Raw genomic sequence first — 21208 nt, 5'->3', positions numbered from 1 at the left:
GTGGGTTCTCACTGGATTTATTACAGCAGTGCCATCGGCAGAAATTGTGTCGAGTATCTTTGTAAAGCAAATGAGATATTAACAACAAAGACGCTAGAGGGTAAGGGTTGAACTCACAACCTCAGCATTGCTCTGCAGTGTACTGCCTTTTACGTATCGCACGCTGTCCAATTACGTCACTGGAGCCTGTAAATGATGTTTTACTCATGCTTTTTAGACAAATAACAATAGATAAAACACATACAAAGGTCAGATTGGCAGTCACAACTACCAAGGAGTTTCTTTGGGGCCCCTGGGTTCGGCAGAAATTGTGTCGAGTATCTCTGTAAAGCAAATGAGATATTAACAACAAAGACGCTAGAGGGTGAGGCTAGAACTCACAACCTCAGCATTGCTCTGCAGTGTACTGCCTTTTACGTATGGCACGCTGTCCAATTACATCACTGGAGCCTATAAATGATGTTTTACTCATGCTTTTTAGACAAATAACAATAGATAAAACACATACAAAGGTAGGATAACCAGTCATGATTACCAAAGGGATTCCTTGAGGCCCCTCGGTTCTCACTGGATTTATTAAACCAGCGCCATCGGCAGAAATTGTATCGAGTATCTCTCTAAAGCAAATGAGATATTAACAACAAAGATGCTCCAGGTGAGGCTTGAACTCACAACCTCGGCATTGCTCTGCAGTGTACTGCCTTATAAGTACCGCGCGCTGACCAATTACGCTACTGGAGCCAGTAACCTGTGATGTACTCATGCTTTTTACACAATTAAACAATAGATAAAACACATACAAAGCTGAGATTGCCAGTCACGACTACGAAGGAGACTCTTTGGGGCCCCTGGGTTCTAACTGGATATATTAAAGCAGTGCCATCGGCAGAAAGTGTGGCGAGTATCTTTGTAAAGCAAATGAGATATTACCAACAAAGATGCCAGAGGGTGAAGCTTGAACTCACAACCACGGCATTGCTCTGCAGTGTACTGCCTTATAAGTACCGCGCACTGACCAATTACGCTACTGGAACCAATAACCTGCAATGTACTCATTCTTTTTACACAATTAAACAATAGATAAAACAGATACAAAGGTCAGATTGCGAGTCATGACTACCAAGGGGATTCTTTGGGGGCCCCTGGGTTCTCACTGGATGTATTACAGCAGTGCCATCGGCAGAATTTGTGACGAGTATCTCTGTAAATCAAATGAGATATTAACAACAAAGATGCTCCAGGTGAGGCTTGAACTCACAACCTCGGCATTGCTCTGCAGTGTACTGCCTTATAAGTACCGCACGCTGACCAATTACGCTACTTGAGCCAAAAACAGCAATGTACTCATGCGTTTTATACAATTAACAATAGATAAAACACATACAAAGGTGGGATAACCAGTCATGATTACCAAAGGGATTCCTTGAGGCCCCTGGGTTCTCACTGGATTTATTAAAGCAGTGCCATCGCCAGAAATTGTGTCGAGTATCTCTGTAAAGCAAATGAGATATTAACAAGAAAGATGCTCCAGGTGAGGCTTGAACTCACAACCTCGGCATTGCTCTGCAGTGTACTGCCTTATAAGTACCGCGCGCTGACCAATTACGCTACTGGAGCCAATAACCTGCCATGTACTCATGCTTTTTACATATAACAATAGATAAAACACATACAAAGGTGAGATTGCGAGTCATGACTACCAAGGGGATTCTCTGGGGCCCCTGGGTTCTAACTGGATGTATTAAAGCAGTGCCATCGACAGACATTGTGTCGAGTATCTCTGTAAAGCAAATGAAATATTAACAACAAAGATGCTCCAGGTAAGGCTTGAAGTCACAACCTCGGCATTGCTCTGCAGTGTACTGCCTTATAAGTACCGCACGCTGACCAATTACGCTACTTGAGCCAAAAACAGCAATGTACTCATGCGTTTTACACAATTAACAATAGATAAAACACATACAAAGGTGGGATAACCAGTCATGATTACCAAAGGGATTCCTTGAGGCCCCTGGGTTCTCACTGGATTTATTAAAGCAGTGCCATCGCCAGAAATTGTGTCGAGTATCTCTGTAAAGCAAATGAGATATTAACAAGAAAGATGCTCCAGGTGAGGCTTGAACTCACAACCTCGGCATTGCTCTGCATTGTACTGCCTTATAAGTACCGCGCGCTGACCAATTACGCTACTGGAGCCAATAACCTGTGATGTACTCATGCTTTTTACACAATTAAACAATAGATAAAACACATACAAAGCTGAGATTGCCAGTCACGACTACGAAGGACAAGAAAGATGCTCCAGGTGAGGCTTGAACTCACAACCTCGGCATTGCTCTGCAGTGTACTGCCTTATAAGTACTGCGCGCTGACCAATTACGCTACTGGAGCCAATAACCTACAATGTAATCATTTTTTTTAATCAATTAAACAATAGATAAAACACATATAAAGGTCAGAATGTCAGTCACAACTACCAAGGAGTTTCTTTGTGGCCCCTGGGTTCTAACTGGATGTAATAAAGCAGTGCCATCGACAGAAATTGTGTCGAGTATCTCTGTAAGGCAAATGAGATACTAACTACAAGCAAATGAAATATTAACAACAAAGATGCTCCAGGTGAGGCTTGAAATCACAACCTCGCCATTGCTCTGCAGTGTACTGCCTTATAAGTACCGCGCGCTGACCAATTACGCTACTGGAGCCAATAACCTGCAATGTACTCATGCTTTTTACACAAATAACACTAGATAAAACACATACAAAGGTGGGATAACCAGTCATGATTACCAAAATGATTCATTGAGGCCCGTGGGTTCTCACTGGATTTATTACAGCAGTGCCATCGGCAGAAATTGTGTCGAGTATCTTTGTAAAGCAAATGAGATATTAACAACAAAGACGCTAGAGGGTAAGGGTTGAACTCACAACCTCAGCATTGCTCTGCAGTGTACTGCCTTTTACGTATCGCACGCTGTCCAATTACGTCACTGGAGCCTGTAAATGATGTTTTACTCATGCTTTTTAGACAAATAACAATAGATAAAACACATACAAAGGTCAGATTGGCAGTCACAACTACCAAGGAGTTTCTTTGGGGCCCCTGGGTTCGGCAGAAATTGTGTCGAGTATCTCTGTAAAGCAAATGAGATATTAACAACAAAGACGCTAGAGGGTGAGGCTAGAACTCACAACCTCAGCATTGCTCTGCAGTGTACTGCCTTTTACGTATGGCACGCTGTCCAATTACATCACTGGAGCCTATAAATGATGTTTTACTCATGCTTTTTAGACAAATAACAATAGATAAAACACATACAAAGGTAGGATAACCAGTCATGAGTACCAAAGGGATTCCTTGAGGCCCCTGGGTTCTCACTGGATTTATTATAGCAGCGCCATCGGCAGAAATTGTATCGAGTATCTCTCTAAAGCAAATGAGATATTAACAACAAAGATGCTCCAGGTGAGGCTTGAACTCACAACCTCGGCATTGCTCTGCAGTGTACTGCCTTATAAGTACTGCGCGCTGACCAATTACGCTACTGGAGCCAGTAACCTGTGATGTACTCATGCTTTTTACACAATTAATCAATAGATAAAACACATACAAAGCTGAGATTGCCAGTCACGACTACGAAGGAGACTCTTTGGGGCCCCTGGGTTCTAACTGGATATATTAAAGCAGTGCCATCGGCAGAAAGTGTGGCGAGTATCTTTGTAAAGCAAATGAGATATTACCAACAAAGATGCCAGAGGGTGAAGCTTGAACTCACAACCACGGCATTGCTCTGCAGTGTACTGCCTTATAAGTACCGCGCACTGACCAATTACGCTACTGGAACCAATAACCTGCAATGTACTCATTCTTTTTACACAATTAAACAATAGATAAAACAGATACAAAGGTCAGATTGCGAGTCATGACTACCAAGGGGATTCTTTGGGGGCCCCTGGGTTCTCACTGGATGTATTACAGCAGTGCCATCGGCAGAATTTGTGACGAGTATCTCTGTAAATCAAATGAGATATTAACAACAAAGATGCTCCAGGTGAGGCTTGAACTCACAACCTCGGCATTGCTCTGCAGTGTACTGCCTTATAAGTACCGCGCGCTGACCAATTACGCTACTGGAGCCAATAACCTGTGATGTACTCATGCTTTTTACATATAACAATATATAAAACACATACAAAGGTGAGATTGCGAGTCATGACTACCAAGGGGATTCTCTGGGGCCCCTGGGTTCTAACTGGATGTATTAAAGCAGTGCCATCGACAGAAATTGTGTCGAGTATCTCTGTAAAGCAAATGAAATATTAACAACAAAGATGCTCCAGGTAAGGCTTGAACTCACAACCTCGGCATTGCTCTGCAGTGTACTGCCTTATAAGTACCGCACGCTGACCAATTACGCTACTTGAGCCAAAAACAGCAATGTACTCATGCGTTTTACACAATTAACAATAGATAAAACACATACAAAGGTGGGATAACCAGTCATGATTACCAAAGGGATTCCTTGAGGCCCCTGGGTTCTCACTGGATTTATTAAAGCAGTGCCATCGCCAGAAATTGTGTCGAGTATCTCTGTAAAGCAAATGAGATATTAACAAGAAAGATGCTCCAGGTGAGGCTTGAACTCACAACCTCGGCATTGCTCTGCAGTGTACTGCCTTATAAGTACCGCGCGCTGACCAATTACGCTACTGGAGCCAATAACCTGCCATGTACTCATGCTTTTTACATATAACAATAGATAAAACACATACAAAGGTGAGATTGCGAGTCATGACTACCAAGGGGATTCTCTGGGGCCCCTGGGTTCTAACTGGATGTATTAAAGCAGTGCCATCGACAGACATTGTGTCGAGTATCTCTGTAAAGCAAATGAAATATTAACAACAAAGATGCTCCAGGTAAGGCTTGAAGTCACAACCTCGGCATTGCTCTGCAGTGTACTGCCTTATAAGTACCGCACGCTGACCAATTACGCTACTTGAGCCAAAAACAGCAATGTACTCATGCGTTTTACACAATTAACAATAGATAAAACACATACAAAGGTGGGATAACCAGTCATGATTACCAAAGGGATTCCTTGAGGCCCCTGGGTTCTCACTGGATTTATTAAAGCAGTGCCATCGCCAGAAATTGTGTCGAGTATCTCTGTAAAGCAAATGAGATATTAACAAGAAAGATGCTCCAGGTGAGGCTTGAACTCACAACCTCGGCATTGCTCTGCATTGTACTGCCTTATAAGTACCGCGCGCTGACCAATTACGCTACTGGAGCCAATAACCTGTGATGTACTCATGCTTTTTACACAATTAAACAATAGATAAAACACATACAAAGCTGAGATTGCCAGTCACGACTACGAAGGACAAGAAAGATGCTCCAGGTGAGGCTTGAACTCACAACCTCGGCATTGCTCTGCAGTGTACTGCCTTATAAGTACTGCGCGCTGACCAATTACGCTACTGGAGCCAATAACCTACAATGTACTCATTTTTTTTAATCAATTAAACAATAGATAAAACACATATAAAGGTCAGAATGTCAGTCACAACTACCAAGGAGTTTCTTTGTGGCCCCTGGGTTCTAACTGGATGTAATAAAGCAGTGCCATCGACAGAAATTGTGTCGAGTATCTCTGTAAGGCAAATGAGATACTAACAACAAGCAAATGAAATATTAACAACAAAGATGCTCCAGGTGAGGCTTGAAATCACAACCTCGCCATTGCTCTGCAGTGTACTGCCTTATAAGTACCGCGCGCTGACCAATTACGCTACTGGAGCCAATAACCTGCAATGTACTCATGCTTTTTACACAAATAACACTAGATAAAACACATACAAAGGTGGGATAACCAGTCATGATTACCAAAATGATTCATTGAGGCCCGTGGGTTCTCACTGGATTTATTACAGCAGTGCCATCGGCAGAAATTGTGTCGAGTATCTTTGTAAAGCAAATGAGATATTAACAACAAAGACGCTAGAGGGTAAGGGTTGAACTCACAACCTCAGCATTGCTCTGCAGTGTACTGCCTTTTACGTATCGCACGCTGTCCAATTACGTCACTGGAGCCTGTAAATGATGTTTTACTCATGCTTTTTAGACAAATAACAATAGATAAAACACATACAAAGGTCAGATTGGCAGTCACAACTACCAAGGAGTTTCTTTGGGGCCCCTGGGTTCGGCAGAAATTGTGTCGAGTATCTCTGTAAAGCAAATGAGATATTAACAACAAAGACGCTAGAGGGTGAGGCTAGAACTCACAACCTCAGCATTGCTCTGCAGTGTACTGCCTTTTACGTATGGCACGCTGTCCAATTACATCACTGGAGCCTATAAATGATGTTTTACTCATGCTTTTTAGACAAATAACAATAGATAAAACACATACAAAGGTAGGATAACCAGTCATGAGTACCAAAGGGATTCCTTGAGGCCCCTGGGTTCTCACTGGATTTATTATAGCAGCGCCATCGGCAGAAATTGTATCGAGTATCTCTCTAAAGCAAATGAGATATTAACAACAAAGATGCTCCAGGTGAGGCTTGAACTCACAACCTCGGCATTGCTCTGCAGTGTACTGCCTTATAAGTACTGCGCGCTGACCAATTACGCTACTGGAGCCAGTAACCTGTGATGTACTCATGCTTTTTACACAATTAATCAATAGATAAAACACATACAAAGCTGAGATTGCCAGTCACGACTACGAAGGAGACTCTTTGGGGCCCCTGGGTTCTAACTGGATATATTAAAGCAGTGCCATCGGCAGAAAGTGTGGCGAGTATCTTTGTAAAGCAAATGAGATATTACCAACAAAGATGCCAGAGGGTGAAGCTTGAACTCACAACCACGGCATTGCTCTGCAGTGTACTGCCTTATAAGTACCGCGCACTGACCAATTACGCTACTGGAACCAATAACCTGCAATGTACTCATTCTTTTTACACAATTAAACAATAGATAAAACAGATACAAAGGTCAGATTGCGAGTCATGACTACCAAGGGGATTCTTTGGGGGCCCCTGGGTTCTCACTGGATTTATTATAGCAGCGCCATCGGCAGAAATTGTATCGAGTATCTCTCTAAAGCAAATGAGATATTAACAACAAAGATGCTCCAGGTGAGGCTTGAACTCACAACCTCGGCATTGCTCTGCAGTGTACTGCCTTATAAGTACCGCGCGCTGACCAATTACGCTACTGGAGCCAATAACCTGTGATGTACTCATGCTTTTTACACAATTAAACAATAGATAAAACACATACAAAGCTGAGATTGCCAGTCACGACTACGAAGGACAAGAAAGATGCTCCAGGTGAGGCTTGAACTCACAACCTCGGCATTGCTCTGCAGTGTACTGCCTTATAAGTACTGCGCGCTGACCAATTACGCTACTGGAGCCAATAACCTACAATGTACTCATTTTTTTTAATCAATTAAACAATAGATAAAACACATATAAAGGTCAGAATGTCAGTCACAACTACCAAGGAGTTTCTTTGTGGCCCCTGGGTTCTAACTGGATGTAATAAAGCAGTGCCATCGACAGAAATTGTGTCGAGTATCTCTGTAAGGCAAATGAGATACTAACAACAAGCAAATGAAATATTAACAACAAAGATGCTCCAGGTGAGGCTTGAAATCACAACCTCGGCATTGCTCTGCAGTGTACTGCCTTATAAGTACCGCGCGCTGACCAATTACGCTACTGGAGCCAATAACCTGCACTGTACTCATGCTTTTTACACAATTAACAATAGATAAAACACATACAAAGGTGGGATAAGCAGTCATGATTACCAAAATGATTCATTGAGGCCCCTGGGTTCTAACTGGATGTAATAAAGCAGTGCCATCGACAGAAATTGTGTCGAGTATCTCTGTAAAGCAAATGAGATATTAACAACAAAGACGCTAGAGGGTAAGGGTTGAACTCACAACCTCAGCATTGCTCTGCAGTGTACTGCCTTTTACGTATCGCACGCTGTCCAATTACGTCACTGGAGCCTGTAAATGATGTTTTACTCATGCTTTTTAGACAAATAACAATAGATAAAACACATACAAAGGTCAGATTGGCAGTCACAACTACCAAGGAGTTTCTTTGGGGCCCCTGGGTTCGGCAGAAATTGTGTCGAGTATCTCTGTAAAGCAAATGAGATATTAACAACAAAGACGCTAGAGGGTGAGGCTAGAACTCACAACCTCAGCATTGCTCTGCAGTGTACTGCCTTTTACGTATGGCACGCTGTCCAATTACATCACTGGAGCCTATAAATGATGTTTTACTCATGCTTTTTAGACAAATAACAATAGATAAAACACATACAAAGGTAGGATAACCAGTCATGAGTACCAAAGGGATTCCTTGAGGCCCCTGGGTTCTCACTGGATTTATTATAGCAGCGCCATCGGCAGAAATTGTATCGAGTATCTCTCTAAAGCAAATGAGATATTAACAACAAAGATGCTCCAGGTGAGGCTTGAACTCACAACCTCGGCATTGCTCTGCAGTGTACTGCCTTATAAGTACTGCGCGCTGACCAATTACGCTACTGGAGCCAGTAACCTGTGATGTACTCATGCTTTTTACACAATTAATCAATAGATAAAACACATACAAAGCTGAGATTGCCAGTCACGACTACGAAGGAGACTCTTTGGGGCCCCTGGGTTCTAACTGGATATATTAAAGCAGTGCCATCGGCAGAAAGTGTGGCGAGTATCTTTGTAAAGCAAATGAGATATTACCAACAAAGATGCCAGAGGGTGAAGCTTGAACTCACAACCACGGCATTGCTCTGCAGTGTACTGCCTTATAAGTACCGCGCACTGACCAATTACGCTACTGGAACCAATAACCTGCAATGTACTCATTCTTTTTACACAATTAAACAATAGATAAAACAGATACAAAGGTCAGATTGCGAGTCATGACTACCAAGGGGATTCTTTGGGGGCCCCTGGGTTCTCACTGGATGTATTACAGCAGTGCCATCGGCAGAATTTGTGACGAGTATCTCTGTAAATCAAATGAGATATTAACAACAAAGATGCTCCAGGTGAGGCTTGAACTCACAACCTCGGCATTGCTCTGCAGTGTACTGCCTTATAAGTACCGCGCGCTGACCAATTACGCTACTGGAGCCAATAACCTGTGATGTACTCATGCTTTTTACATATAACAATATATAAAACACATACAAAGGTGAGATTGCGAGTCATGACTACCAAGGGGATTCTCTGGGGCCCCTGGGTTCTAACTGGATGTATTAAAGCAGTGCCATCGACAGAAATTGTGTCGAGTATCTCTGTAAAGCAAATGAAATATTAACAACAAAGATGCTCCAGGTAAGGCTTGAACTCACAACCTCGGCATTGCTCTGCAGTGTACTGCCTTATAAGTACCGCACGCTGACCAATTACGCTACTTGAGCCAAAAACAGCAATGTACTCATGCGTTTTACACAATTAACAATAGATAAAACACATACAAAGGTGGGATAACCAGTCATGATTACCAAAGGGATTCCTTGAGGCCCCTGGGTTCTCACTGGATTTATTAAAGCAGTGCCATCGCCAGAAATTGTGTCGAGTATCTCTGTAAAGCAAATGAGATATTAACAAGAAAGATGCTCCAGGTGAGGCTTGAACTCACAACCTCGGCATTGCTCTGCAGTGTACTGCCTTATAAGTACCGCGCGCTGACCAATTACGCTACTGGAGCCAATAACCTGCCATGTACTCATGCTTTTTACATATAACAATAGATAAAACACATACAAAGGTGAGATTGCGAGTCATGACTACCAAGGGGATTCTCTGGGGCCCCTGGGTTCTAACTGGATGTATTAAAGCAGTGCCATCGACAGACATTGTGTCGAGTATCTCTGTAAAGCAAATGAAATATTAACAACAAAGATGCTCCAGGTAAGGCTTGAAGTCACAACCTCGGCATTGCTCTGCAGTGTACTGCCTTATAAGTACCGCACGCTGACCAATTACGCTACTTGAGCCAAAAACAGCAATGTACTCATGCGTTTTACACAATTAACAATAGATAAAACACATACAAAGGTGGGATAACCAGTCATGATTACCAAAGGGATTCCTTGAGGCCCCTGGGTTCTCACTGGATTTATTAAAGCAGTGCCATCGCCAGAAATTGTGTCGAGTATCTCTGTAAAGCAAATGAGATATTAACAAGAAAGATGCTCCAGGTGAGGCTTGAACTCACAACCTCGGCATTGCTCTGCAGTGTACTGCCTTATAAGTACCGCGCGCTGACCAATTACGCTACTGGAGCCAACAACCTGCCATGTACTCATGCTTTTTACATATAACAATAGATAAAACACATACAAAGGTGAGATTGCGAGTCATGACTACCAAGGCGATTCTCTGGGGCCCCTGGGTTCTAACTGGATGTATTAAAGCAGTGCCATCGACAGACATTGTGTCGAGTATCTCTGTAAAGCAAATGAAATATTAACAACAAAGATGCTCCAGGTAAGGCTTGAACTCACAACCTCGGCATTGCTCTGCAGTGTACTGCCTTATAAGTACAGCGCGCTGACCAATTATGCTAGCTGTGTTTTACTGATGGTTTAACAGAAATGACGATAGAAAAATCACACACAAATATCAGTTTGCCAGTCATGGCCACCACTGAGAGTTTTGCTGGGACCTGGGTTCTAACTGGATGTAATAAAGCAGTGCCATCGGCAGAAATTGTGTCGAGTATCTCTGTAAAGCAAATGAGATATTAACAACAAAGACGCTAGAGGGTGAGGCTAGAACTCACAACCTCAGCATTGCTCTGCAGTGTACTGCCTTTTACGTATCGCACGCTGTCCAATTACATCACTGGAGCCTATAAATGATGTTTTACTCATGCTTTTTAGACAAATAACAATAGATAAAACACATACAAAGGTAGGATAACCAGTCATGATTACCAAAGGGATTCCTTGAGGCCCCTGGGTTCTCACTGGATTTATTAAAGCAGCGCCATCGGCAGAAATTGTGTCGAGTATCTCTGTAAAGCAAATGAGATATTAACAACAAAGATGCTCCAGGTGAGGCTTGAACTCACAACCTCGGCATTGCTCTGCAGTGTACTGCCTTATAAGTACCGCGCTCTGACCAATTATGCTACTGGAGCCAATAACCTGCCATGTACTCATGCTTTTTACATATAACAATAGATAAAACACATACAAAGGTGAGATTGCGAGTCATGACTACCAAGGGGATTCTCTGGGGCCCCTGGGTTCTAACTGGATTTATTAAAGCAGTGCCAATCGACAGACATTGTGTCGAGTATCTCTGCAAAGCAAATGAAATATTAACAACAAAGATGCTCCAGGTAAGGCTTGAACTCACAACCTCGGCATTGCTCTGCAGTTTACTGCCTTATAAGTACCGCGCGCTGACCAATTACGCTACTGGAGCCAAAAACCAGCAATGTACTCATGCTTTTTACACAATTAACAATAGATAAAACACACACAAAGGTGGGATAAGCAGTCATGATTACCAAAGGGATTCCTTGAGGCCCCTGGGTTCTCACTCGATGTTTTACAGCAGTGCCATCGGCAGAAATTGTGTCAAGTATCTCTGTAAAGCAAATCAGATAATAACAACAAACATGCTTCAGGTGAGGCTTGAACTCAACCCTCGGCAGTGTACTGCTTTATAAATACCACATGCTGACCAATTATGCTAGCTGTGTTTTACCGATGGTTTTACAGAAATGATGACAGAAAAATCACACACAAATGTCAGATTGCCAGCCATGGCCACCACTGGGATTTTTGCTGGGCCCTGGGTTCTAACTGGATGTATTACAGCAGTGCCATCGGCAGAGATTGTGGAAAATTGTGTTTTCTTGTAAAGCAAATGAAATATTAACAACAATGATTACCAATGATTTTACACAAATAACAACAGCTGTTTTCTTTGTAAAGCAAGTGTGATAATAACAACAATGGTGATGATAATGCTCCTCTAGATGAGGCTTGAACTATCATCTCCAGGGTTGCTCCGGAGCAAAGTGTTATATTTAGCCTGTTATTGGTGTGTTTTTCATATTATATTTGGTGTTATTTAGTTTGCTGCAGTCCCACCCTTTGGAGTTTCCAGTGCTTTTAAAGCCTTTGTTATATGCAATTGTTCTGTAATGACGTTTGGATAAAGATCAAGCACAAATTTTAAATTAAAACGCACTATTCAGGTCCTTTAATTTGAGGAAAATGTATGTTTTTTTTTTTATTTAAGGATGTCTTTAGATAAGTATTTGTATTTCTCTCACTTGTTTTACTTTTGGAAAAATATTGCAAGTCATGTATCTGGATGTCTGTGCGTACAGATATAATTTATAACATCTTTTTTATATTGCATTGCCTCAAAGCCTATGCACTATATTCTGTATAGGCACACATACACACTCTGAGCCCATATTTACTGTAGCTTGTGTGTGTGGATTCGGGTGTATCTAGACTCACTGGCGTCACAGTAAACTGGGTGATATACAGAGAGAAACTGTGTACAAAACATTTGTAGATGTTCATTCCTGTTTGTGGACCCTCACTGCATTAGAACTGAAAGAAAAACAAGGAGTATTCAGAGAACATTAAATACAGTTTGGGAAAAATCAATCTGCTTACACAGACTTATGGGAAATCAGGTACACTGTGTTAAATTATATGCCTTGAAGGAAATAGCACTATTTCCCTAAATAATAGTAAGATATTCACTCCCATATATTGCTAAAACATTTTGACTGATTACGATGTGTGTGTGTGTGTTTGTGCGTGTGTCCTGATAACATCAGCGGCAGACTGGCTTCTAGCCAGCCATGGGCAAGCTCACTCTCCCATTTGATGTCGAGGGTTGGCTCCAGGCAGACCAAGCATTGTGTCCCAAACAATGAACCCCAGACCCACTGAACCATAAACATGTCCCTTTGGAGGCGTTTTCCTCATATTCTGTACAGGAGACACCCAAAGTCAGGAAACCTGTCAGAGTGTATCTAAATTTAGTAACCCTAAGCCTCAAATGCTGCTGACTTGGCATCCAAGACGGTCTGTCTCCTTCTTAAGGGAGGTGATAATGCCTGTGGAATGGTGACCGAGGCTCAGTTCTTTAGCTGAGGTCTTTCATTTCAGGAAATCTGTCGATATTCCGCCTCAACAATTGAAAATCAGCTATTGTTAAACTTGGTTAATATTTCAGTCACTTCAGTTACTGCCCTGTTACATAACAGAAGTTTAATAGTTCCAACAGACTGTGGGCTCAGAGTTGCGTCTTTCATTTGTTGCCCCACTATACATGTCTTTAAATGTGAGCATCATAATCATATCACATAATAATTAGTTAATTAATTCCTATTATCACCTGGTTTTACTGCCCTGTATGTATTATGGCCAGATGTCTTGTCTGGGACATACTTATGCCCCTAAATGTACTAAGGATACCGTTTAGACTGTCATGCCCATTAGTGCACAGTCATCTTTCTTGTACTTTCTTAGTAGAGATCCTATCTACTTGGAAATGTTTGCACATGTACCCAGTATTTATACTTTAGCAAATAATGCACGTTTTTTAAGAAACTATTTACTTTTCGCCTGTGTTTTTATGCATGCCAATCAGGGTGACGCCTGTGTGACCATTGTTGTCGTTGTTATAAAAGCGCTGTCCTAAGTCAGTCTAGGTATTTCCTTAAGCCTTCTCTGGCCGGTGTCGTTTCAATCTGCTACGCTTGACTGTCTATCCTGTAGTACCACCTGTCTACCGGCGGTGGTCGCTGCTGAGTTTCCTCACGGCGAGGACTGTGACAAAGGCCTTCCGGTTCCTCCAATAGATCAGCTGACTCTGATGCCGCTGTCAGGAGACTTCACGTACTGTAGGCGTATTGAATGGCAACTGTGAAAATGATCAAGCTTTAGATACGCACAAATAGATATATTTAAACTATAACCAGATACATTTAATATAGAGGTGAGTAATTAACTTCAGTAACCAGCCTTGGTGTTGTTTTTGTTGTTGTTGTGATTAAAGCTAAGTGGCTAACGTTGGCTAATCCCTGCTGGATGTTGCTTGACCTTAACCATCTTTCTGGCTAGCTTGGTGGGATTCACAGAGTCTCGACCTGTTTTACACTGTAGCATATAGACTTTAGTTAATAATAGCAAATACATGTTACTGCTACAACAAACTTATTATAGGATTATAATGGCCGAATAAGGTCCTGCTGTTGTAGCGTTACTCTCTTAGCTAATTCAGCTTTAACAGCAAGGCTATACTTTGTTATAACGACAGTTTTAGCTAAAAATAGCATCTCCTAACAATGTTGATTCCCAGCAATATAGGTAAAACTTTACAGGGGCTGGAGTAACACCTGTTATTGTCTAAATAATTAAAAAGTAACGTATTTGTATATATATCATATCATATAAAATTAATAATGTACTTTTTTAACAGTCTGTTTGCTGGCTGCACCACTGCTGTAACCATGACAGAGTTTTGGTTGATCTCTGCACCTGGAGAGAAGACCTGTCAGCAAACATGGGACAAAATGACGGCAGCCACTACACGTCCCAACAACCTGTCTGCCAACCATAAGTTCAGCATCCCAGACCTCAAGGTTCGCAAACACATACCGACTAGCTGATTTTTTATGTCGCAAACTTTATTGAGTTCTTTTTTGAAATATATAGTTGTTGATGTAAAAACTGATATCAAAATCACTCACCTTTTATATATGAGCTGTCAAGAACAGGTTGCTGGCGAGTGTGGGGAAACAGCCTCCACACAGATCCATTATATGCGTGTTAAAAACGCTGGTCAGGTGAAGCTTTCATGCACAGAGCGATTTAGTCCAACTTGTTTCCCTCTGCACTCACACTAGAGTAACCTCACTGACCTTGCTGCCACAGGGGCTGCAATGCTCTCTTGGAACTGTTAGAAGTGCATGAGTGATTCTGGACAAAGAGGCGCCATTCTAAGCACATAGGGCCTCTGGATGTCACTTTTAGCTGAATGAACCATAAATGTCACTTTTGAAAAACAAACATTCTCATTGAGATATTAGAATTGAGCAGCCTTTTTGCCTCGTTTATGCTGGACTTGTTATTTGTGTCTAAAAACAGGTCGGGACGCTAGATGTCTTGGTCGGACTTTCTGATGAACTGGCCAAATTAGACTCCTTTGTTGAAAGGTATGCTGCCCCCACTTTTCCTACCAGCCATAACTTTGCTCATAGTCGTTGTCCTGCAGTATTATTGTTTTAGTGCTAACACTGTTATTAAAAAGAGCCTTCCACATTAAACGCTCAATGACAGAAAAGAACCTCTGCAGTGCTTTGATGTTGCCTCTTTACCGCTGCATAATCCCTTGCCTTACCTTGTAACACTGAGGAATTTCACAAGAGAACAGCTAGCGAGCGGTGCAGTCCAAACTTGGCAATTTACAATTTGGTGACACACCAGCAGCCCTTTCTTTAGTCACAGTTATACCAGATGACTTATGTGTCCCAGTATGTTTGACTGTAAATTATAGTCTTTTGGAAATGCTGACGTCTAAAATTCACACGCAGCCATTACTGCCTGAGCCCCGCTCTCTTTGTGGATATTTCCAGGAGTGTGAGAAAGATCAACTTTGCAACATGGTCACACTTGTTTGACTCTAGCATCATTTCAGACCAGCTCTTCTCATTCCAACACACTGTATGTGATAAAAAGAGAACCCCTAAAAAAAAAACTCTGAGTAATTTAATTTGTTTGAATTAGGTTGGTTTGTATTGCCATAATTTGAACAAAGAGAATGTATTACACTATACAGTCAAATTAAAGTGATAGATGTGAGGATTTTCTTGTGAAGCTTTTAGGCATGCTATGTGACTTGGCTCTCTGTCTTTACTTGGCTTCTCTACTGTAGACATGGTTCTGCTTTGAACAGTTTGGTGAAAAACCCTGAACCCTGACAGTCTGCTATATTATAAATTGCCTTGTCAGGAAATCGCCCTAACAGAAACATGTGAAACTTTTTGAAGTGTGCGTCTGTCTGTGTTACTACACGGTGCATGAGGTGACGGTGTGGTTGTGTGATGGTGGAATGTGTGTTTCCCTCTAACTTTGTTGATGCAGTTTGTTTTTTGATGTCTCCCGGCCGTTCACAGTGTGGTGAAGAAGGTGGCTCAGTACATGGCCGATGTGCTGGAGGACAGCCGAGACAAAGTGCAAGAGAACCTGCTGGCAAATGGAGGTTTGCTGATGGTTACAACATAGCATGTGTTGAATGCATTACTGTTGACAGATGCTAAATAGTATAGCTTTTAAATGTAAATGGTTCTGATAGGCAATATTAAAAATGAAATGAATTTTTGGACATCACTTGTACTACATGATCTTTATGTAACATTTGGTTTATTGGAATGACATAAAACTTTGCACTTAATAGAAATATACTTTCTGTTTCAGTTGATCTCGTCACCTATATTACAAGATTTCAGTGGGACATGGCTAAATATCCCATCAAACAGTCTCTTAAAAACATCTCTGAGATAATCTCAAAGGTAGGTCCTTCCCTTTGATTATAGGCTGCACAGAAAATGGGCAAATTCTCACGTTGACCTGAAAAAAATTAGACATTTTGCTCTTTTACAGCAAATAACGCAGATTGACAATGACCTGAAGACCCGAGCATCGGCTTACAACAACCTGAAAGGAAACCTGCAGAACTTGGAGAGGAAAAACGTGTAAGTATCCCGTAAAACATGGCACACGGCTTTGACTATGACCATGTCAGCATGGAAAACTTATGTGACCCTGAAAGGCTTTGTCAACACCAGTGATGTTTATTATGTCGCACTCATGTTATGGAGACACTGTTGTTTTTCTGCCACTAGGGGGAGCCTGCTCACTAGAAGCCTGGGTGACATAGTCAAGAAGGAACACTTTGTGCTGGACTCTGAGTACCTTATCACTCTGCTGGTAGTTGTACCAAAGTGAGTATTATGTTCCTCGTGATGCTAATAACTGTAAAATCACTGAAAAATCTGATAAATGATATGCCAGGTGTTTTTACTCTGTTTTCGATCTTATTTTTCTAGGGCGTCATACAATGACTGGGAGAAGACTTATGAAACACTTGCAGAGATGGTTGTGCCTAGATCATCCAAGTGAGTTAATTAGTAAACACATTACATGCATAACTGAGATGTCAAGTGCATTTTTGTTTATATTTGTGTATGGCAACAACATCATTACAGTAGTACAGTATAGTAATTGCCCATCTGTGCTCTTTTCATCCAGTCTGCTATGTGAAGACCAAGACAGTGGACTGTTTAGTGTCACTCTATTTAGAAAAGCCATTGATGACTTCAAGCACAAAGCCAGAGAAAACAAGTAAGAATGAGTGGACGCATGAACAGAACAGCTGTCTTCACAGGGTTGATGTTCTTCACACACGGTGAAGGGGTTCACACCTAGCTTGTATTATTATGCAAACATTTTGATGAAGCTGATTTCTGTCTTGCTTTTATTTTCAGATTCACAGTGAGAGAGTTTCAGTACAATGAGGAAGAGATGAGGGCAGACAAAGAGGAAATGACACGGCTCTCCACAGATAAGAAGAAACAGTTTGTGAGTGAAATTTATAAGCTTCAAACTTATGTTGACTATTACTTTTTGTATAAAGGGGTCAATTTGTTCATTTATATGGTCTGTATCCACCATGTTTGTTTGTGATTTTGAGTTTATACTTTTAATACTGATAGAAGATCTTTCATTGTCTGAAGCTGTTTCACAATACCTTACTGTAACACTAGCAACTCTATGAAACCATCTGACACAGCTCAACGGACTCTCACTGGCCGGAAATGTTTTTTTTTTCAGGGGCCACTTGTCCGATGGTTAAAAGTGAACTTCAGCGAAGCCTTCATCGCGTGGATCCACATTAAAGCACTGAGGGTTTTTGTGGAATCTGTTTTAAGGTGCAGCAGTTATACATTACAGCACGTCTAACACCCAGATCCTAGCAAATATATTTTATTGAGGCTCTTCACGTCTAAAGCAACACACCATCTATTTTGCATCTCTCCACAATCGCAAAAGTCTGAGCTCCTGTTTATTGTTTGTTTGCTGTGATGCCTGTATTTACTTTTTTCACTTTCTTTTCATGGGACGTGAAATTGGCTGATGGTGCAGAAACTGAAGCATAAACACAACAGTGTATATTTGGTGTAAATGTGTATCATGGTGTTCCTCCAGGTACGGGCTGCCAGTCAATTTTCAGGCCATGCTGCTGCAACCAAACAAGAAGACCATGAAGAAGCTGAGGGAGGTTCTCAATGATCTCTACAAACACCTGGACAGCAGTGCAGCAGCAATCATTGACGTGAGTAGTTAACAGAACATGAAATGAATATGTAGCATCAATGAAACAGTGCCCCTACTTTACCTTAGCTGCCCTGCTTGTACGCAATGACTAATCGTTTGGAGCTGTTCAGTTCACACACACGTTGCATTGTCTCGCCTCGTTTTCTCCCTCAGTCTGCGATGGACATCCCAGGATTGAACCTGAGCCAGCAAGAGTATTATCCCTACGTCTACTACAAGATCGACTGCAACCTGTTGGACTTCAAAGTTTAACCCCTCCCCTGATTTTATGGTTTTGCTGAGTGTTGATTAAGTTGTGTTTTTTTGCCACTCCCCATTCCCCACTTTTTCCTCTCACTGTCTTCGCCCCATGAGCTGCTTAAATCGTAATTTTGCATGTTCATTCCTTGTGGTGAAAAGGCTCAACAACAAGCTTTGTCCCACTTTGACAAACAAGGGACAAAAACAAAAAAGGAGACTTTTAAATATGATATTTGTTTACAGTTTATTGTTCACAACTGTTGCTTTTTTTGATGTAAAACAATGAAAGTGAATGAAAACATGCTGGATAGTTGTACATTCCACGTGAGTTGATTTGTATTGCTGGCTACTGGACATCATCTGTGTCTGCGTTCAGAGATTTCTATTTACATGAAATTAATATTATCCTGGTAACCATGGGAACCAGAGGTGTTTCTCAGATGGCCCCTGCAGAAACATATAAGAGCATATATTGTGGTCCTATGTTGTGTTGTGTGTATATGTGCTGTCAACAGGATATCTATATCAGAGTACTGTGTAAGCCACTGATTGAATAAATATGAGCAGTGTGTGTCAATGTGTATGTTCCGTATGCCTCCTTCTTCTTCTTCCTCTTCTCATTAAATGAAATAGAAAACAAGTTTGAAGAGACATGTATTTAGTACCAGAAGAGGGCAGCAAACAGACACTATGCAAAAGCTCAATAATTTGTGCTGTTGAGTTTTTAATGCAGGTTTCTAGCAGATTCACAGATGTGAGCATTAAACCTGCGTCTTTGACAGTCTGTGTATGTGGCCCTGTGACTGTCCCACCTTTCACCTGATCAACAGCTGACTGGTGTCAGCAGAACATCCTGGTCAACGCAGGGAAAACCAAAGAGATGGTAGAGGATTTCTGTCATCCCCCCGATGCACATCCAGTGGAATGAACATTGAGAGAGTGGACTCTTACAAGTACCTGGGTGTGCATCTGAACAATAAACTGGACTAGACTCATAACACGAATGCACTGTACAGGAGGGGTCAGAGCAGACTCTACCTGCTTAGACTGAGTCTTTTGGAGTGTGGGGCCACTCCTGAAGACCTTCTATGACTGTGGTGGCATCAGTGTGGTCTGCTGGAGCAGCAGCATCACAGTAAGGGTCAGGGTCATCAGAAAGTCCAGCTCTGTCCTGGGCTGCACTCTGGTGCAGGAGGTGGGTGAGAGAAGGGTCCTGGCTAAACTCACATCCATCCTGGACCAGGACTCTCACCCACTGGAGGACTCACTGTCTGCTCTGGAGCAGCTTCAGTGACAGACTGAGCCACCCTGTCTGTGTGAAGGAGAAATATCACAGATCGTTCCTACCTGCTGCTGTCACACTCTACAATCAGAACTCTTAACTGCATTTGCTCTGTCTATGGATGTGTGTTTATATGGTTTCATTGTGTTTTCTGTCCTGTTGCTGTTTTGAAGTGCAATTTCCCCACCGTGGGACTAATAAAGGCATTCTTACTCTTTTTTTTATTCCTCTGTTGTTGAAATACATCCCATCATGAGCATAGCATATAAGGAGTGTTTCTTTCTTAATTACTTAAGTTACTGTGGAGATAATTTACAGCGAGAAAAAGAGAACACCGCTAAGAACACAAGCATGTGGATTATATAATAACTGCTTCTCAGGTCCCTAATACTCTGCTCTGTGGCCCCCTTGAGAATCAGACGCCTCACTATTAGTTTTGACAGATGCCAATTTACATGGTTTGGTCAATGTTTTGCTTTGCGTGACCACTTTCTGCTGTTCGTACATGAGCTTAACAGACACTATCAGTAATCTAAATAATGAGATAAAGACATTTAAATAATGAAACAATCATCTGCTAAAATAGCTTAAACCTCTTCAGAGGCTACGTTTAGATTCTGTTTATCTGGATTCTAGTTTTATGACTCTTCACAGCAGGACACTTTTAAATTTATCCCATAATTAAGTATCATTGAGAAAGCAGTGGTATAAGTCCACTGATGCAAGTTCTGGTCATGAGACGGTCAGTGTCTGACGCACAGTGGCGTTGTGTTGCTGCTTGTGACAGTGTTTGTTGAGAGGCTCATGTGTTAGCGCTGATTCTAACAGGAGCTGGGCTGATGCAGCCTGGAGAAACGTTAAAGTGGGTCATCTGTTTGAAGGGAGCATATTCATGCATCATGACATCCTGGAAGCAGCGTCGTCACAGACAGTCACATGACGTAACCGACAAGGAAACGGAGCTTTCAGTGGAACGCTTCTGGTTTGTGTAACGTGTTTCCTCCTGCATCATTAGTACATTCTGTCTCCATGTTTGCCTTTTTTACTTTTTGTCATTGCTACACTGTGGGACCCATTGGTTGTTTGGGTCACAACAGCACTTCTTGACTTTTGACCTTTCTGAAAGGCCTAGAGAGCATCACCTCTGTACAGTATGTGTGTATGTGTGTACAGGCTCACACCATTGATGTGATTTCCTCTTATTATTTACACTGCTCTCTGTGGTTGGTTACATTAGGAAGCTACAGAAAGAT

General features: G+C 41.8%; 1 protein-coding gene and 22 non-coding genes across 23 annotated transcripts; 1 reads left to right on the top strand and 22 right to left on the bottom strand.

Annotated features, from left to right (window-relative positions):
* Positions 1–647: 647 nt before the first annotated feature.
* trnai-uau (transfer RNA isoleucine (anticodon UAU)) lies at positions 648–741 on the bottom strand. Its single transcript has 2 exons — positions 704–741; positions 648–683 (listed from the first exon to the last, which is right to left on the bottom strand). It is a non-coding gene; the product is annotated as a tRNA-Ile (tRNA).
* Positions 742–1233: 492 nt separating this feature from the next.
* On the bottom strand, positions 1234–1327 carry trnai-uau (transfer RNA isoleucine (anticodon UAU)). Its single transcript has 2 exons — positions 1290–1327; positions 1234–1269 (listed from the first exon to the last, which is right to left on the bottom strand). It is a non-coding gene; the product is annotated as a tRNA-Ile (tRNA).
* A 196-nt stretch (positions 1328–1523) lies between these two features.
* Positions 1524–1617, bottom strand: trnai-uau (transfer RNA isoleucine (anticodon UAU)). Its single transcript has 2 exons — positions 1580–1617; positions 1524–1559 (listed from the first exon to the last, which is right to left on the bottom strand). It is a non-coding gene; the product is annotated as a tRNA-Ile (tRNA).
* A 485-nt stretch (positions 1618–2102) lies between these two features.
* On the bottom strand, positions 2103–2196 carry trnai-uau (transfer RNA isoleucine (anticodon UAU)). Its single transcript has 2 exons — positions 2159–2196; positions 2103–2138 (listed from the first exon to the last, which is right to left on the bottom strand). It is a non-coding gene; the product is annotated as a tRNA-Ile (tRNA).
* Positions 2197–2297: 101 nt separating this feature from the next.
* On the bottom strand, positions 2298–2391 carry trnai-uau (transfer RNA isoleucine (anticodon UAU)). The gene is made up of 2 exons: positions 2354–2391; positions 2298–2333 (listed from the first exon to the last, which is right to left on the bottom strand). It is a non-coding gene; the product is annotated as a tRNA-Ile (tRNA).
* Positions 2392–2611: 220 nt separating this feature from the next.
* trnai-uau (transfer RNA isoleucine (anticodon UAU)) lies at positions 2612–2705 on the bottom strand. The gene is made up of 2 exons: positions 2668–2705; positions 2612–2647 (listed from the first exon to the last, which is right to left on the bottom strand). It is a non-coding gene; the product is annotated as a tRNA-Ile (tRNA).
* Positions 2706–3458: 753 nt separating this feature from the next.
* On the bottom strand, positions 3459–3552 carry trnai-uau (transfer RNA isoleucine (anticodon UAU)). Its single transcript has 2 exons — positions 3515–3552; positions 3459–3494 (listed from the first exon to the last, which is right to left on the bottom strand). It is a non-coding gene; the product is annotated as a tRNA-Ile (tRNA).
* A 492-nt stretch (positions 3553–4044) lies between these two features.
* Positions 4045–4138, bottom strand: trnai-uau (transfer RNA isoleucine (anticodon UAU)). The gene is made up of 2 exons: positions 4101–4138; positions 4045–4080 (listed from the first exon to the last, which is right to left on the bottom strand). It is a non-coding gene; the product is annotated as a tRNA-Ile (tRNA).
* A 485-nt stretch (positions 4139–4623) lies between these two features.
* On the bottom strand, positions 4624–4717 carry trnai-uau (transfer RNA isoleucine (anticodon UAU)). The gene is made up of 2 exons: positions 4680–4717; positions 4624–4659 (listed from the first exon to the last, which is right to left on the bottom strand). It is a non-coding gene; the product is annotated as a tRNA-Ile (tRNA).
* Positions 4718–5202: 485 nt separating this feature from the next.
* On the bottom strand, positions 5203–5296 carry trnai-uau (transfer RNA isoleucine (anticodon UAU)). The gene is made up of 2 exons: positions 5259–5296; positions 5203–5238 (listed from the first exon to the last, which is right to left on the bottom strand). It is a non-coding gene; the product is annotated as a tRNA-Ile (tRNA).
* A 101-nt stretch (positions 5297–5397) lies between these two features.
* On the bottom strand, positions 5398–5491 carry trnai-uau (transfer RNA isoleucine (anticodon UAU)). Its single transcript has 2 exons — positions 5454–5491; positions 5398–5433 (listed from the first exon to the last, which is right to left on the bottom strand). It is a non-coding gene; the product is annotated as a tRNA-Ile (tRNA).
* A 220-nt stretch (positions 5492–5711) lies between these two features.
* trnai-uau (transfer RNA isoleucine (anticodon UAU)) lies at positions 5712–5805 on the bottom strand. Its single transcript has 2 exons — positions 5768–5805; positions 5712–5747 (listed from the first exon to the last, which is right to left on the bottom strand). It is a non-coding gene; the product is annotated as a tRNA-Ile (tRNA).
* A 753-nt stretch (positions 5806–6558) lies between these two features.
* Positions 6559–6652, bottom strand: trnai-uau (transfer RNA isoleucine (anticodon UAU)). The gene is made up of 2 exons: positions 6615–6652; positions 6559–6594 (listed from the first exon to the last, which is right to left on the bottom strand). It is a non-coding gene; the product is annotated as a tRNA-Ile (tRNA).
* Positions 6653–7144: 492 nt separating this feature from the next.
* Positions 7145–7238, bottom strand: trnai-uau (transfer RNA isoleucine (anticodon UAU)). Its single transcript has 2 exons — positions 7201–7238; positions 7145–7180 (listed from the first exon to the last, which is right to left on the bottom strand). It is a non-coding gene; the product is annotated as a tRNA-Ile (tRNA).
* A 101-nt stretch (positions 7239–7339) lies between these two features.
* On the bottom strand, positions 7340–7433 carry trnai-uau (transfer RNA isoleucine (anticodon UAU)). Its single transcript has 2 exons — positions 7396–7433; positions 7340–7375 (listed from the first exon to the last, which is right to left on the bottom strand). It is a non-coding gene; the product is annotated as a tRNA-Ile (tRNA).
* Positions 7434–7653: 220 nt separating this feature from the next.
* On the bottom strand, positions 7654–7747 carry trnai-uau (transfer RNA isoleucine (anticodon UAU)). The gene is made up of 2 exons: positions 7710–7747; positions 7654–7689 (listed from the first exon to the last, which is right to left on the bottom strand). It is a non-coding gene; the product is annotated as a tRNA-Ile (tRNA).
* Positions 7748–8500: 753 nt separating this feature from the next.
* On the bottom strand, positions 8501–8594 carry trnai-uau (transfer RNA isoleucine (anticodon UAU)). Its single transcript has 2 exons — positions 8557–8594; positions 8501–8536 (listed from the first exon to the last, which is right to left on the bottom strand). It is a non-coding gene; the product is annotated as a tRNA-Ile (tRNA).
* Positions 8595–9086: 492 nt separating this feature from the next.
* trnai-uau (transfer RNA isoleucine (anticodon UAU)) lies at positions 9087–9180 on the bottom strand. The gene is made up of 2 exons: positions 9143–9180; positions 9087–9122 (listed from the first exon to the last, which is right to left on the bottom strand). It is a non-coding gene; the product is annotated as a tRNA-Ile (tRNA).
* Positions 9181–9665: 485 nt separating this feature from the next.
* On the bottom strand, positions 9666–9759 carry trnai-uau (transfer RNA isoleucine (anticodon UAU)). Its single transcript has 2 exons — positions 9722–9759; positions 9666–9701 (listed from the first exon to the last, which is right to left on the bottom strand). It is a non-coding gene; the product is annotated as a tRNA-Ile (tRNA).
* Positions 9760–10244: 485 nt separating this feature from the next.
* trnai-uau (transfer RNA isoleucine (anticodon UAU)) lies at positions 10245–10338 on the bottom strand. The gene is made up of 2 exons: positions 10301–10338; positions 10245–10280 (listed from the first exon to the last, which is right to left on the bottom strand). It is a non-coding gene; the product is annotated as a tRNA-Ile (tRNA).
* A 764-nt stretch (positions 10339–11102) lies between these two features.
* Positions 11103–11196, bottom strand: trnai-uau (transfer RNA isoleucine (anticodon UAU)). The gene is made up of 2 exons: positions 11159–11196; positions 11103–11138 (listed from the first exon to the last, which is right to left on the bottom strand). It is a non-coding gene; the product is annotated as a tRNA-Ile (tRNA).
* Positions 11197–11392: 196 nt separating this feature from the next.
* trnai-uau (transfer RNA isoleucine (anticodon UAU)) lies at positions 11393–11486 on the bottom strand. The gene is made up of 2 exons: positions 11449–11486; positions 11393–11428 (listed from the first exon to the last, which is right to left on the bottom strand). It is a non-coding gene; the product is annotated as a tRNA-Ile (tRNA).
* A 2386-nt stretch (positions 11487–13872) lies between these two features.
* Positions 13873–19254, top strand: LOC114843456 (V-type proton ATPase subunit C 1-A-like). The gene is made up of 13 exons (XM_029130019.3): positions 13873–14033; positions 14517–14679; positions 15185–15252; positions 16213–16298; positions 16514–16608; positions 16700–16791; positions 16942–17040; positions 17146–17214; positions 17348–17440; positions 17584–17677; positions 17930–18027; positions 18305–18431; positions 18587–19254. Exons 2-13 carry the CDS (start codon positions 14548–14550, stop codon positions 18683–18685), a joined length of 1152 nt encoding a protein of 383 aa, XP_028985852.1. The 5' UTR covers positions 13873–14033; positions 14517–14547; the 3' UTR covers positions 18686–19254.
* Positions 19255–21208: the final 1954 nt, after the last annotated feature.

Source organism: Betta splendens, chromosome 16 (assembly GCF_900634795.4).
Source record: "Betta splendens chromosome 16, fBetSpl5.4, whole genome shotgun sequence".
NCBI classification, from domain to species: Eukaryota; Metazoa; Chordata; class Actinopteri; order Anabantiformes; family Osphronemidae; genus Betta; species Betta splendens.
The sequence above is the reverse complement of the archived record's forward strand: the minus strand, read 5'-3'. Positions and strand labels throughout refer to the sequence as shown.